This window comes from Lissotriton helveticus, chromosome 2_1 (genome assembly GCF_964261635.1).
Source record: "Lissotriton helveticus chromosome 2_1, aLisHel1.1, whole genome shotgun sequence".
Classification (NCBI taxonomy): Eukaryota; Metazoa; Chordata; class Amphibia; order Caudata; family Salamandridae; genus Lissotriton; species Lissotriton helveticus.
This window is the reverse complement of record NC_136059.1, coordinates 2,047,739,803-2,047,756,142: the sequence shown is the minus strand read 5'-3', so window position 1 is coordinate 2,047,756,142 and position 16,340 is coordinate 2,047,739,803. Positions and strand designations below refer to the sequence as shown.

General features: G+C 45.3%; 1 protein-coding gene across 1 annotated transcript in view; it reads left to right on the top strand.

Moving 5' to 3' along the window:
- The window catches only part of NAF1 (nuclear assembly factor 1 ribonucleoprotein), a 108,253-nt gene extending 92,971 nt beyond the window's left edge, over window positions 1-15,282 (top strand). Inside the window, exon 9 of the mRNA XM_078677007.1 lies at window positions 13,254-15,282. Within this exon, the coding sequence (XP_078533133.1) occupies window positions 13,254-14,011 (758 nt within the window). The 3' untranslated portion in view covers window positions 14,012-15,282. The remainder of the gene's footprint in view (window positions 1-13,253) is intronic.
- Window positions 15,283-16,340: the final 1,058 nt, after the last annotated feature.

Sequence of the window (16,340 nt, the reverse complement as noted above, 5' to 3'; positions counted from 1 at the left end):
CCTATCTGTATTGGTGAGTTGTTTGATATTGGATTAATGAATGTGCCAGAGATGAATACCATAACCTGTTGGCGATTTCACAGATGTCTTCAGTTCCATGGCCTTGAACAAACGAGGGTTGCCACTGTCACAGTTGATTGTCGAGGGTGTTTTTTCCAATTGGTTCAGCTGATAGAAACGGGCAACAGCAGAATTAACTAATTCATTAAATGCAATGCCAGTGCATGATAAGGATTTTCAAATAATAGGAAAACTGCTTTCCTTATGCTAATATAGGCAGAGAATAACCTGGAGGAATTTCTCACAATTGTAATGGGCACACCTTTAAGTATTTTTTTGCAAATCCGCCCAACAATTGCATTCTGGGCCTGCCAGTTTACCTTTTAGTGGTGAAAATATAGTTTCAAAATATCCCAGCATGCAAAGGTAGCTTGCTGAAAGTAAAGAAAGCAGTCCCGTATCTGACATGGGACCACTTGGCCGCTACTAATCCCGGAAAACAAATAAAAAAGACCTGCCATCTTTGTCAGCCACACTCGGAATCGTTGACTCAAAGTTCTTTATGCTGCTCTATTGATCACATTACTGCTATTAAGATCTTTAATCGAGAAATTCACTTTAACGTTGTATACACATTTATATGGGTATACCTATTTTTCACTGAAGGTGTAATTGTTTATCGATGTTCAAGGTGATCATTTTACTCCATCTTTTACAAGAACGCAAGAGTGCCAGCCGTGGACTTCAAGTAAATGCATTAATAAATATGTGAGCCGTCCCTTTTGGCCATTTAAATTGAACCAATGGTACAAGCAAACCTGAGCACAATAGCCTGTAAAAAAAAAAGCAAAAGTATGCCTCTGTTGGCCAGTATTAACCCGTATATTGGAAAAGCCAGGAAGTACTTCTGTCTGATGCCTGTGCTTGATAAATTGATGATTATGGTTTGAAGGTAGTAAAGATCCACAGGGCAGTCTAATCCATTGTGCTTGATAAATTGAGGATTATGGTGCGAAGGTGTTAAAGATACACTAGGCAGGAGCCTATGGAGTCCTGGGTTAGTAGCCTGTTTTGGGGAATTAACGTTATATTTGCCTTTGATTTTGAATATTGACAGTATTGTTTTTGATTAAATAAAAATGAGACCATTGATTTTCCAGATCATTAAATGTAAGGTAGAATCCATTACATTACAATTGGTTTACTTATCTTGTTTTATAGTCCACTCTCTCGTTTGAGAACATTGGTCCTACTTGCTACATTGTGCCTATTTTAAAACTGAATCATATTTAACTGTTTCTAAAGCTCCAATACCCTAGTGAGAGGGTACGCGCCATGTCAAACTGCTAAATAAATAAGATTCAAGCTTTAATAGACACTGTTCCAAGTTAAAAGTGGCAATAGCGTGCAATGACTGTGTTCTTTGATTAAAATATATAGGCAAAAGACTTATTCAACAGTAATTAAAGAGATGTCCGTTGTAGACAAAATAACAAATTAACAGCAAAGTTATAAAAACTCATGCATATAGCGAGATCAGGAGCTCACAAACTAACTAGAAAGTCAAATGTAACTCAAAATGTATGATGGCATTATTAGTATAAAGCCGGTATGAAGGAGAAAAAAGGGAAATTGGATGGTTTGAAGAACAGCTAAACATGTACCCTAAGAGCAGAAAAAACTGGGCTAGCTCCATGTGCAATAGTGGAAAACCGAAAAACGTTGGTACTTATATCTGTTAATGAAGGAAGGGGTTCTCCGATTAATAGGGAGTTGAGATATACAATTTGTGTCAGGGAATATTAATGAGCTAGCATGAAAAATTAAACAACTTCCTGGGATCAGCCAGTCTGTCAGTTAAGGGAAAAGACTATTACTATGAATTGGGAGGTGAACAGGCGCAGCTCTCCGCTTTATCCCTTTTTGGTCTCACGTTCCTCTTCTCATGCTTCGTTCCTCTTATCATGGGTTGTACCCAGTGCCACTGCACCAGAGCAGGGAGTGGACACGAGTGGTAAAAGACTGCCCAGGTAAGTGAAGGGTTAGCGGCGTGCCTAGGAAAGTGCAGGGTTCAACACATTAAAGCTACACCAGTAGGCATTGCCACTGCACTGTACTCAAGACCCCCCACTCCCCCAAAGTCATTCCTTGTGCAGAGTGGGGGTTTGCACAGACAATCTCACAGGAGAGTAGCAAATGCACAGAGTGCAAGCCCAGATTACAATACCTTATTAGAACACGTCGACCACCGTGAGATTTTAGGGTACATTTGTAAATATACTTGCCCTGTTGGCTCTACTTCCAGCCATACTGACCCAGTTTGCATCTCCTGCCATGGTTTAGAAGTGTTGTGTACGAGGATGCTACTGCGCCCCTCAGGTGAGCTTTGGGTCCTCCATATTCTCTTCCACAATCCCATTATCTCTTCACTAGACCGCATGCCTGAAATTGTGCTGCTTCAGTTCATTATTTGTGACTATTTTCACTTTTAAAAAAAATGTGTTTTTCATTTATCCGACGTCTACATCGAACAACTTTTAGATGATGGCATGTGAGAAAAAGCGGTGTAACCCAATTCAGTATGCATAATTGCAGATATTGCACATTTAACATAATGATTTTATCAACTCCTTCCAGTGCAGCACTTTATCATGTAATGTCTCCGTTTATGTTGTCGCACGTTAGCTTCGTTCATAGCATTTCAACTGCATCACACAGGTAAATGCCAAACAACCCCATAGGCAGATGTGAGCGTTGTGCATTTGTTGGATATTTTTCTGTGGCTGGAGAGATCACCTTTGGATTAGAGTCCACACCATATTTTGTTCTGGCTATACATCTTATAGAAAATACATGTTTTGAAAGTGTTGATATGAATGATTGCTGCTTTGGCGTTGAATCTTTGTAGGGAATGTAATGATTATGGGACGCCAGGTGGTGAAAAGTGAGTGTGATATGTAAACCATCAGGTGGAATATTATAGCACCGATAAGGAGCTTTTAATTCATTTTATGCCATTTCACTGTAGTCTGGGCCTCATCTCACTACCATCAATATATAGAGAGGCTTATATAGTTCTAATTTTTATAATGTATTTGTAACTGGCATCCATTGTGTTCAATTACTTATATTGGCGTACTAGAGATACAAATGTAAAACTCCGCTTTTTTCTGTGTTACAAAGTAATGTTTGTTTAAATGTCTGAATAAACAAACCTTTGAACTTTGAGTGTGCTGTATTGATCCACATGCTATCTAGAAGGTAGGATGTATGATTGTGTTTCCCTGAACCTGTGTTTAGTAAAGTACCAAATGTAATTATTTATCTCGCCTTTACAGAGCCGTTATCTCTTTAGTTCCCTTTAATCTTCATAAAGTAGAAATAGCGCTGATGTTCAGTTTGCGGATTATTCTGTCTACATAGTTGGTTGTAATTAAATTAGCAAACCATCTTAATTTATTAGCGGGAGATTGATTTTGTTAGTGCAAACAGGAGATGCATGATTGTTATAAGTAGCAAATTGAACAAACAAGGAAATCAGGTTTTCGCTTAGTTGAAATAGGATGTGAAGTGTTTTCTTTTATGGTGTGCATTCTGTTCATTGATATTACTAATCCCGTGTGACCTTTGTCCTTTTAGTTTAATTGCCGATCCTAACGCTGCATATGGATTATCAGTACATAATATGCATTGCGAGCCAGTTTGAATTGCTTTCATCTTCTTTTGCCACATGTGGTTGATATATCAGAATTTCTGCAAATTCATTTTGCATGTAGTGAAAACAATTTATGAATGTCTTCCCCAGGTTGAATCTTTTAATATGGTTTAACATGGTGGTTTCTCACGGCAGCTGCATGCTATCTTTCAGACGGAGGGAGGGAGGGAGACGGAGGGAGGGAGGGAGGGAGACAGACTGAGGGAGGGAGGGAGACGGAGGGAGGGAGGGAGACAGACAGAGGGAGGGAGGGAGACAGAGGGAGGGAGGGAGGGAGACAGACAGAGGGAGGGAGGGAGACAGACAGAGGGAGGGAGGGAGACAGACAGAGGGAGGGAGGGAGACAGACAGAGGGAGGGAGGGAGGGAGACGGAGGGAGGGAGACGGAGGGAGGGAGACGGAGGGAGGGAGGGAGACAGACGGAGGGAGGGAGGGAGACAGACGGAGGGAGGGAGGGAGACAGACAGACGCACAGAGGGAGGGAGAGGGAGGGAGGGAGACAGACAGACGCACAGAGGGAGGGAGAGGGAGGGAGGGAGACAGGGAGGGAGACAGACAGAGGGAGGGAGACAGACAGAGGGAGACAGACAGAGGGAGGGAGGGAGGGAGACAGACAGAGGAAGGGAGGGAGGGAGACAGAGGAAGGGAGGGAGGGAGACAGAGGAAGGGAGGGAGGGAGACAGAGGAAGGGAGGGAGGGAGGGAGACAGACAGAGGGAGGGAGACAGACAGAGGGAGGGATGGAGACAGAGGGAGGGATGGAGACAGAGGGAGGGATGGAGACAGAGGGAGGGATGGCTACCCCAGCAATGGGGCGTCCCAGCGCTGTAGACCACTGGGGAACCCGTCCTGGCTTTCCCTGTGAGATGATCCCTGCTGGGTATCTCCAAGGTGAAACCAGGCATCCCCGGTGTATGTGGGGGGCCGTTGTGGAGATGAGGCAAGCTAATGCCCAGAGTTGCCGAGTGTGACCCCTGGTTAGAGTAGGCAACGAAGTGAGAATTATCGAGTCCGCTGACCCTGGTCCACGACCCTGCCGCGTCAGGAATTGAACCCTGGTCCCAGGCCGTCCTCTGCTTCCGGGTCTGCCGCCTCTAACCAGTGAGCCACACCACTCCACTATCCCAATTACATTAGAGGCACTAAAAACATGATCTCCCGTTCAGTTAGGAAAGCCAAGGGCCTAACGGCCTTCCGCAGGCACTGTTCAAATCAGACATCGACCTGTGGTCAGACCACATGGCCCCCCTGTTTCTCCACTGCAGACTAAATAATAACATTCTCGGAGTCCTGGAAAGGCGCTATCATCCATCCTAGCTACAAATGTGGCAAGAGAAACTCCCCTAACAATTATAGAAAGTTTGCCACGATTTCAAGGAGAGCTATCAACTACGCCAGCAAGAGCTGTCGTCCTGGGCAGACACAACGAAGCACCATCCATTTAACCAGACCGGCTTCGTGGCCAACTCCGGAACAACTACCAATTTATTCACTCTGTCAGTCTTGATAGAGAAAGCGGCAGCCCAACACACCCAACTTCACTGCTGCTTTGTTGATTTTAAAGTGGCCTTTGATAGGGTGCTCTGGGGCCATTTGTGGCAAAAACTTGAGCTCTGGAGCATACTCCCGGCCATTTTAAACGCTTTAATTCAACTAAACGTGGATAAGAATTAAGCTGGGAGAAGGTTCCCATGTTTCCTGGAAGATCGAGACCAAAAGTGGAGTCAAACAAGGCTGCATGCTGGCCCCTCTCCTTTTTAGGTCTCGCTACGAACGCAGCACATTCGCTAGCGTGACTCTATTGCTGCCACTGTGGTGCTGGAAGGGTGACAGGAGGTGGCACCCGCGGACAGGAGATGTGCACTCCGTACGCGTGCACATCTCCTGCCTGCGCGTGCCAACTCCTGTTTCCCTTCAGCAGAGAAACCGGCGGCAAAGCACGTGCATCGCGCACTTTCACTTTCCCTCCCTCCCCTTCAAGAACCCGGACATTCCACGGCCTCGGCTTGTTGGATATGGTCGAAGGAAGGCTTGATCTGTGAATCTCATCGTGAATTTTGAAGAATGTTGACCTCTTTGTGCCTCACACTGAACGCATAGCATCTATCCTTATCCTCTGATTTACTGCAGACTCCTTGTGTGGCCCTCTACCAGTCTCTTTACATTGCCTGCTCTGTGTAGCCTCTTCTTAGTCCCGGTCTCTCTCTATACCTCTGTCTAACCCCGGTTTTGCCACAAACCCCTCTGTGACACCCGGGGAGTCTTTCACCTCCCCGTACCAAACTCTAATCTCGGCTCTCCCACCGCCCTTCTGCGCAACTTTATTACCTCCGTAACCTTAGTTGAACACCTCTGCTGTTGATTCTCTCAGTCCCAGGTCATGTCTTCCTTTCCCTAAGCCTACAATTAATCTTGGCTAGTCTGCTGACAAAGCGTGAACTTCGGCAGGCTGTCCACTTCCATGTGCTTCGACTTTTATTTTAATTTGTATGATCGCAGTTGGGACTCTTACTCCCCCTCCCCAACTCAGTGTATCCCCGCTTATGACGCTTACTGTGTGACAAAGGTTAGCCCATTCACTTCCTGTGCCTTTGAACTCTGGTGTGTGACTGTGACTCTCCGGTGAGCCTCGTCAACCCTGTCAGCTCTGTCAAAACGCCGTTTGTTGAGACACTAGGCTAGTTCCCAGCACCCCTCTGCCCCAGTCGACTCTACCGCAGACCCTGCGCTTGCAACACCGACCAGACCCTCGTCCCTTATATCCACCGCAGATTCTGTGAGGTGGGTGATCCTGGGCAAGCCGCCTCAAGCTTCTCACGTCCCAGTCAGCTCTGTCAAAAATGCTGTTTGTTGAGACAGTAGGCTAGTCCCCAACACTCCTCGGGCCCCAGTGAGCTCTGCCCGGGGCCTGCGCTTGGAACACCATGCTACGCCCACGAGCTCCTATCTACCCCGCCCCAATCAGCTCTGCCACAGATTCTGTATGGCGTGTGACATTGGGCGAGCCCCTTCAGCCCCTGCTCCCCAGACTGTGTTTGTAACAGTACAGTAGACCCGTGACCCTCTGCATCCCCCCACGCCCCAGTCAGTTGTACCACAGAGCCTGTGAGTGGCCTGCCACGCCACCCTCACGTGGCGGCTGTCATCCTCTTTCTTTTTCACTCCTGGCAAAGAAATCCCCTCCGTAGAATCAATGGGGTCACCCCAGGGCCAGCTTTAGGTCTGTGCGACGGGGGCAGCTGCAATTGGTGCTAAGCTTAGGAGGGAGCTGTGATCAGAAATAACGTATTGGTTTAAAGACACCTGCTGCAGAGTTCCTTGTGTGTCCATCAGTTTTCAGGTAACGATAAAAATGTCACGTTGACTGGTGATTAAGAGGCATCAGTTTTGCCTAGCAACAGTTTAGACTCATCGTAAATTAGTGCAGAGGGTTAATATGCCTGCTGCAAAGAACGTGTACCATGCAGTTCACAGAATTGAAATCTATGTAGATAGCTCAGTGGGTTACTGCTTTTGTCACAGAGATCCTTTTGTTACTTGCAGTTACAATGCTAATATAGTACAGTGAGCTATTCCTCTGCAAACTTTATCTGTGTTACTCATTTTAAGAAAGTGCGCACAGATGGTAGGTCTTTTAGTTTCACTGCCTCTAGACTTTGGAACGCCCTCCCCGTGAAGCTTCGACAATTGAACACCTTGTCTGCATTCAGGAAGGAACTGAAAACTAGCCTGTTCCCTAGAGATTAGGTCTGCCTTTTTTTTTGCTCTGTTGCTCTGGAATCTAAGCGCCAGGATACCCTTGGGGTGACAGCCGTGCTTTATAAGTGAACCTTACATTACATACATCACATGAACTGTTATCAAACAGCTGCATACAAACTGTGTGGTAGAAGTTAGAACATTTGTCATTTTCCCCAGTGCTTCCTTATCCTACTGTGGTTAAAAAAGGTTTGTTTGGGTACAAATACATTATTATTAGTATAGTCAATCCCAACCACTGTGATACACTTCAAATTCTTAGTTTGTACTACTGCAGACCAAACACAAGGGGCGTAATACAGTCCCATACAGCGCATTGGGGCCCCTAGCCCTTCAAGGGGCCCTCACTCTGACCCAGGCCAATAAATATCTGTTAAGTTATGGGATATTGGAAAGGAAGGGGCCCCTATCACATTCTGCAAGGTGGCCCATCATTTTGCATTACGCAACTGCCAAACACTCTTAAAATATTCTGCCCACTAGTACTACACCTTGTAATCCCACTTGTTTTATGTAACATTTCCTATAGACTAATTTACACACATGATTCATTACCTCTCTATAATGTGTGCTATGTAAAGTGCTCTCACACTCTACAGTGGTATGAGTAGCGCTTTAAAACAAATGAAATGTATGTGAGAGAGAGGGGCACTGTTGGAGGGTGGTAGTGAGGGAATCTGTGGAGAAAGTAATGCAATGGGGTCTCCAACAGAGATTGTCGCACCAGGCGCCACCAATGCTAAAGTAAGCCCTGGGTCACCATCTTTTCAAATCGATTTCAACCTCAAACAAGCATTTGCAATGCAATAGGTCTCACATTTTTGGGAGTTTAAGCTATTGGCATTGTAAGTGACAATGCCTTATACTTATGTTTTTAAAACCAAAACATAAAAAAGGCATTGTCATTTACAATGCCAATAGCTCAAACTCTTGCAAATGCGGGACCTATTGCATTGCAAATGCTTGTTAGGTTGTTTATCTCGGCTCCATCCCCAGTACTCAACAGTGTTAACAGCCACCCTCCCTCCCCCAATAGGTGGAATCCGTATCAGCAACTTGTTATATGCCGATGATCTTGTGCTATTAAGTCACACAAAAGTAGGCATATAGAGGCTACTTGCCGAGCTGCTCCCCTACACCACAAGAAACCTCTGTGAGCTGAACTTGTCTAAAACAAAAATAATTTCTTTTTGGAGGCAAAAGCGGCTGCATGGAGGGTAGTTCTTTAACAATGCAAAGCTGGAATCAGTGCCTCACTATAAGTATTTCGGAATTTACCTTGACACCAGGTGCTCTTTTTCTAAGCAGAAAGATGCATTAAGGGACAAAGTTCTTGCACTTGAGGTTGCCTACTTGGTCCGAGTCTAAATCCGATGCTGAAGGTGATGAAGGCGAAGATAACAAACGCTCTGTCTTACAGGCATGAGATAATGAAGGGTGCAATAAGTATTTTATTAAACAAACTAAGCACTAAAAATGTTAAACGTGCCTTCCGTCTGCCAAAATCTGCTTCGCTAGCCCAAGTTAGACTCGAACTAGGCTTATTAGAGGGAGGTGCATTTATAAAAATCAGCAATAGACTGCACACTGCCCGGGTGGGCAGCCTGGAGGCCAGACTCTGGAACGAAATATCGAACAGCCACTTTAGCCATAAACAGCAGCATCACCTGGACTACTGCCTTCAACTACTTAGTGTCAAGGAGTATTGGGGAACAAACCCTTCCCAGCTGGCACTAAAGGCCGTCATTAAGAGAAGCGTTTGGCTGTGGTCTTTACATTCAGATAGGGCAACACTGTCTGGAAGGAAACACACCTGGGCAATAATCTGAGATTTAAAAATTTTAAACCGGGGTCGAATTATCCTACTTATCTAGCACGTTTGCACTTTTCTGGAAACCAAAGTTCATGGCCCCGAGAATGGGGGAATGGCCTTTTTTAAAGAACCTGCCTGAACTGCGCCTCCCCGGCACTAGTATCAAATGCAGGAAGTGCGGCTATCACTCCCAAGCTATGGAGTATATAGTCTATGTATGTCCTGCTATGCTCACTGACAGACGGTCTTTTTGCGGGTCGAATGGAACAACCTTGGAATACAATCCTGCCACCAAGCCATAATCGAAACCCTAAACCCAGACAATACGAAGCTGAACATTCGGTTCACCAAATTTGTAAACAGACTGGCGAAAATGTTGGGGGATAACAGAGCTGCCAATCTCCATCATCCCGGCTGAGTTGTAACCATGCTCCAGGGTCAAATAATGAACTTTTGATTGCTCTCTGCTTAACATTAATAGTTTATAGGTCCCTAGTGAGCTTTTCAAAGCACCAGTTTCGTCGTTTCTTATAAAAACAAGCATTTACAATGCAGCGGTCTCGCCTTTGCAAAAGTTAGAGCTATTGGCATTGTAAATGACACCATTTTTGTTTGTGTTGGTTTTGAAAACCGATAAATAAATGGCATTGTCATTTACAATGTCAATAGCTCAAACTCGCGTAAATAACCAAGAGGTAAAATAAAAATACATATGTTCCCTAGTAATTGACGTATACCATGCAATAATATAACATTATGAGACATAACAAAGAGTCCAGTTCTAATAAACAGCATCAGAAAGCACTATAACAAATGACACCCCATCATAGCACATAACATTACAGCAGCATACAAAATAGTATAGTATAGCATAACAGGGCGACATTATAACAGCACAACTGAACACATGTTATAAGACGGCAAAAACAAAATCATTGCATTCTAAAGCAAAGCATAACAGGTTGACATTACTGCACAACTGAAAACATGCTATAAGACGGCAAAAAAATATATTCAAATTCTAAAGCAAAGCATAACAAGGATTAACAAGCAATGACTAGGAAGGGGAGGAGTGGTGGACACGAGGGAGGATGGGTGAAGTAGCAGCGAGAGACAGCATGGGTGTGTACTATGCGTTCCGGTCTTGCCCCTAAAACTGATGTCAATTACAAAGCACCACTAAAGCTCTTGATCCAACTGTACTCTTCAGTTCCAGGATCCCTTCAAGCGTGTCAGCACTATAACAATCCGAACACTACTTCCTAGGGTGTATCACACCCAAACAAGCTCCTGGAACATTAGGCTGTGCCACTTTCAAATCATCCAAAGACCCTGTACCCGCCACAGAACATTACGATGTGCTTACCCGCCCTCCATCCATGATCCATACACCCTGCGGGCTGTGACATGACATCCCTGCACCCCATCGAGACATCCTGCAGGCAGGCACCCTCCCTGGACCGCACGGGCTGTGATGACACCTCCTTACACCCCCCACCCCCATGCTGGCTGTAGACTGGCCCCCTGCGCAGGGAATGCACAGTACAGTTAGGCACAAGGACCAGGACACCATGATGTCTTATCTTACCATGCACGGTGGCTGCCTGTGTCTTCTTACCGCCAGCACCCTGTCCACTCACCGCGCCAGGACACCAGGCTACTCCTCAGCACCCCGTCCACTCACCGAGCCCAAGCTGCAGCATCCCTCTGCACCCTGCCTACCCCCTGCAGGCTGTTACTCTGCCCTCCACAGCCTCTGCCCCTCACCTTCATCTCTCGCTCGCAGAAATGTCTCTGGTCCGGGGAGGGCTGCACGGATGGCTGAAAATCTTGCTCGCCCTCCTCCTGGGGGTCCCGGGAAGCTGCCTCCTCCTCCTCCGTCGGCTCCTCTCCCAGCTCTGCGGCCGCACACCTTTTGCCCAGCAGCTTCTTGGCGGATTCGCCCTGGCCCAGCTTTACACTCATTGTGAGAAAGAGAGAGCATAGGCGTGAGCTGGGGTCAGGGCTGACAAGGGTTAGGAGTTGAGATTCCCTCAAAATCCAACCCAGACAAGTTCTGACGAGGGCTCTTCCCAAAACGGTGGCCCTTGTTTGTGACAATCCCCGCCGCTGTCCCGGGCGGGCTGAGTGTAAGGACTGGGGTGCGGGTGCAGAACTGGTGTGTGCACGGGCGTATCTAAACCCCGTCTGGGGAGTTAAGTCCCACAAGAAACGAGACCGTGCTGATGGGAAAGGCGCAGGGACGTGAAGCCTGGTGGCTACCATGGTGTGCGATGTCAAGCTGCAGTTATGGCTCTGGGACGCACCCCCCAATGTCCCTGCTCTGCTCTAGCCCCTGACCCTATCACCGGGGAATGCCCGTCACCCCCGACCCGTACTCACAGGGGCCCCGTGCTGCTCCTATTCAGGCAGGGGCGCTGCATGGCCCAGATTCCAGTCTCTGCACTCCCTCTACGGGGCTCCCTATTTGAGCCTTCGCGGGCTCTCTGGTCCCTCAGCCACGGACCTCGGGACACGGTCTGCCCATCTCGCATGGCCCCTTGAGGGTTCCCCGCAAAACCAGCTCCGAAAGCGAAACCTTCCTTGGGGCGGGACTTCCGTCTTCGGAAGCCCGCGCACGCACCCACGGGAAAGCAGTGCTGGTGACGCGGGGCTCCTGCCCGAGGGAGAGCCCCGCGGAGGCTGCAAGACCTTAGAATCACGGTAAGGGGGGGGGGCGATTGCATGTATGGTGTGGGGGGGGGCGCTTGCATGTATGCGGCACCTGGGGGGGCACTTTTATGTATACGGCGGTGGGGGGGGGAACTTCTATGTATGCGGCGGGGGAGGGGGGGGCTTATATGTATGCGGCGGCGGCCAGGGGGAGGGGGGGCCCTTCTATGTATGCGACGGCGGCGGCAGGGAGGTGGGTGGGGGGCCCTTCTATGTATGCGGCGGCGGCAGGTGGGGGGGGACTTCTATGTATGCGGCGGCGTCGGCGGGGGGGGTGGGGGGGCTTTGTATGTGTGTAGGTGCGCTCCTATGTGTGTGTGCCTTCTTGCCTGCATGTGTGTGTTCAGTGTGCCTTTCTTTGCATGGGAATATGAGGGACGGCGACGTGCGCGCTCACGAGGTAGAATCTCCGGCAGGAGACGCTCGTGACAGTCTGCTGTCTACATTCCCCTGAAAGTGATAACATTAGTTGTCTCGCTAGACGCAAAAGCTTCGCTTTTGCACGCAAAAGCTTCGCTTTTGCGTACGTCTAGCGAGACCTAAAAAGATAGGGGGAGATGCCTTGATTGACTTGACACCTCAGTATTGGACTGCCACCGGTAACCATCATCGTGAGGGTCATTATCACCGCCCCCCCATTTTCAGAGTCTTTTAGTATTACCTTAGTCCTTTTAATGCCTATCTCCTGCATATAAGAACCGTATGAGGTTTTTTCAATGTAAAATTGTAATTGTTTTAAGTAATCACACAATAAATAATAAAAATAATTATGTATGTGAGCCAAATTTCATTTAACAATGTTTTTGCCGAGAAGGCGGAGTTTTATTTGCCTAATTTTATCTATTTGTAAAATGCTAAACAATTTTCATTATTTTTCCACATACCATAAGTAAAACGAGGAACCAAATCTCAGTAACCAATCCACAATTGTGAATTAAATAGTGACATCGTCGTTTCATAAAGTATCATCATGTTGACAAGGAAGACCTGATTAAGCAGATATGACCAGATCATAAATATATTACAGCACCCTGATCCTTAACTAATTGTAATATTTGAAAACATTGTAGTGTTTGAAAGAGTGAAGCCAGTTTCAAATTACGTTTTTCCTATGTAATTAAATTTGTGTTCAAATATAAAAATGCTCATAACATAAAAAAGCTCTTGATATAGTTGTAGATACATTTTAGGAACATGAATGCATATTTTTGTTTTTTTAATTTCTCTGCTAAGTAATGTTTTCTCTTTCAAACAGGAAATTCTGAAGTGAATGAAAAGCAAAATCCTCAACAGTGCCCTTCTTCACAAGTGCTACGCAACAGTCCTGGTTTCTCACAGAAGAAGTTTACTAATAAAGCACACCATGAATCTAGACAGCAGATCAGTTCATATCCCTCACACCAATACAGCAATCCAAAACTAGCTAGTTCAAGAGATTTTCCTTCAAACAAGTGGAACCAGAGACCCAATATGTGCCCACCAAATTATCGGCAAGGATTTACTGTAAAGCAAGAACAAAATACTTTATGCAACCAGGAGTATTACCCAGTTCGTGAAACAATGTGGCAAAGTTCTCCCCCTCCTATAAATACAAACATGAGTTGGCCACAGCATAACGTGCCATATATTTATAACCAACCATACTCGGTGCCTCCACCACCACCACCCCCTCCACCACATTTAGCCCCCATGTCTGCAACAGAAAGCCCTTATCAACAATCCTATAGCCATCAATTCTCAACAATTCCTCCACCAACCCATCAACTTTTACACACACATCAATTCCCATCACTGCCCCCTCCATCAACCACACCACCTACTTCCATTTCCCACTCGTGTAACCCTTCATATTCATCCATGCCACTGTTATTCTCATCAATGCCTCCACCACTATCTCCACATCATTCCCCACATTTGCAGAGTCTTCCATTCTCATCAATGCTTTTACTGCCTCCGCCACCACCACCTCCTTCTCCTCCTCCAAGTGATTTCAATTCCTCCTCTCAATGTTAGTCTTAATGGAGCCTTTCCACAGTCAGAAAAGTATGAAGAGTTAATTGTCTCGCCTAGAGAAATATGTTTGGTTGATCTGCAGTTTTCTTTTTAAACCGGTTATTCTTTCCCTCTTATTCAAAATAATCATTCGTAGGTCACAAAATAAAATTAATTAAAGCTGTAAACGCTATATTTCCAGAATATGTGCTATCAGTTGCTCATTTTTGGGTATAGGCAGTGAAAGATATTAGAGATGACCTGTGAAATTAGTTTTTCAAAATATATGTTACTATTTGTTAGCCAGTGCCATACTCGTATGTTGGATACATAGCAGTTCAATGAGCATACAGTAATATATCCATGCCCTTGCACCCTGACTCTAATAAAAAAAAAATGTCCTCCGTTATATATTGGGGAGGAATCAGGCCTTGTGACCCCAATTATAAGACTGTTTAGATGCAGCTATTCTGCTATTTAGATGTCGGAATCCATGTCCTTTATAGAAGCTTGCCAATGGAGTGCCCGTGCATGGTACCTGATTGCGACATGCATGGTTGATGAGACAGGGCAACTGTGGAGCCCATCGACTGATGATACCTCCTTCCCTTTTCTCATTTTCCTTTCCTTGCATTAGAGGGTCAATTAAGGTTGCTATTCCTCTAATATTCTTGCGCATTACGAATATTTAAAAATAAGAATGCTATGGAGAGCTGATAGGTGCTCCCCGAATCCATGGAGTGGAAACACAGGTTCAATTGCAACAACACCTTGGGAGTTCCAGCAGTGCCTAGCATTGCCTTCTCTGGGATACTAGGAAGAGCAGATTTTGACCTTGGCTAGGATTTGTGTGGTAAGTTTTCCTCCACGTTAGAAATGTCTTTTTAAATACCTACGTCCGAAATGGGGATATGTGAGGTTGTAAACAGCGTAATAAATTTGTTGTCATGATGTAGCTGCTTTACCTACAACTTGCGAGTAGAACTGTTTTATTATTTTTGTTATTGCTCAACTAAACCTTTAGTTTACATGGTACTTTAAAATTGTCTGGAGTTGGTTTATTTTCTTACTAAGCTGATTGAAAGTTTTCACGACAGTAGTTTAAGGAACACCGACTTTGAAATAAGTAGGACAATGTCCATTTAACTTGCATTACATTTTGAACATTTGTCTAAATAGAAATGTTTTTACTTGAATATGTATTCATTCTGCGCCGTTTTGATTCAGCTTTGTCAGTGATGTATTACATACCTATATATATTTTTTTAATAAATCTACATCTTTGGCGAATATTTTAATTTTTATAATTTAGCAACGCGTTCTTGTAGATGCTTAAATCTTCTCTCTGCACATCATCTTTTAAGAAAGAGTTTCTTTGTTAACTCCAGTAATGCTTCTAATTTGTTTGCATGATGTGACGTGTTCGCAAAGCAGGTCTGTTAGTTGAGAGCATACAAGAGGAATACATGGAATATGTTATTATATTAGGTGTAAGGATTTGGAGTATTCTTTGAGGGAGCTGTAACTACCCGCCTCAAGTAATAACTACAATCCTTGTCAGGGAGAATCACTAAATTAACCTTATCTCGACCCCCTGGTAGCTAAAGCCCACCAAACTTCTAATCAATGTGCATATGTGTACCAAAACAGTAATAAAGTCGAAACACCACACACACAAAAATTCCAAAACCAGTTTAGAAAATTAAAATATCATTTTAATAAATACAATGGCAAGAAAACAAAAATCTAATAGAAGAAACTGTAGATATGCATTTTTAAAGTTCAAAATTGTGCCAAAAAGCATATACCACCAACAGTGGTCATCTGGTTGCACTTGACCGGTACCTAATCGTGAGTAAAGGCTATTGCAATGGAGCGTGGTTCAGATACAGAAATCAGGTTTGACATAGTTGGAAGGTTTACTGTTGGACTTGATCTCTGAAATTGAAGTCCAAAATCCTCAGTGGGGCAAGACACCAGGCTGTGGTAGTAGAGACCTCCACAATGTCGGATAGCTACTGAACAAGGTCCCTGTGAAGCACTCGACTTCTGAAAAGAGAGCTCCTAGCAGAAGAGATTTTAATTTCACACACATGGAAGGCCCCTTGCTAACTGGATACTTTCGTCCCCTGAGCCCAGTGAAGATTTATACATTCAGTTGTAGTAATGCTGCAGTCTTTTGCTGAACAGGGTTCCACGAGGCTTGATGCTTTCTTCACAAGGTTCCGCTGAATCTGATTTGCTGCTGCAAAAAAGCTCCACGCCTGAGCAACTTGAATCTACTGCTCAGTGGCAATGCACCTTCGTCAGATTGGCTTGGCACATTTGTGCCAGTCCTTCAGAGATCTTT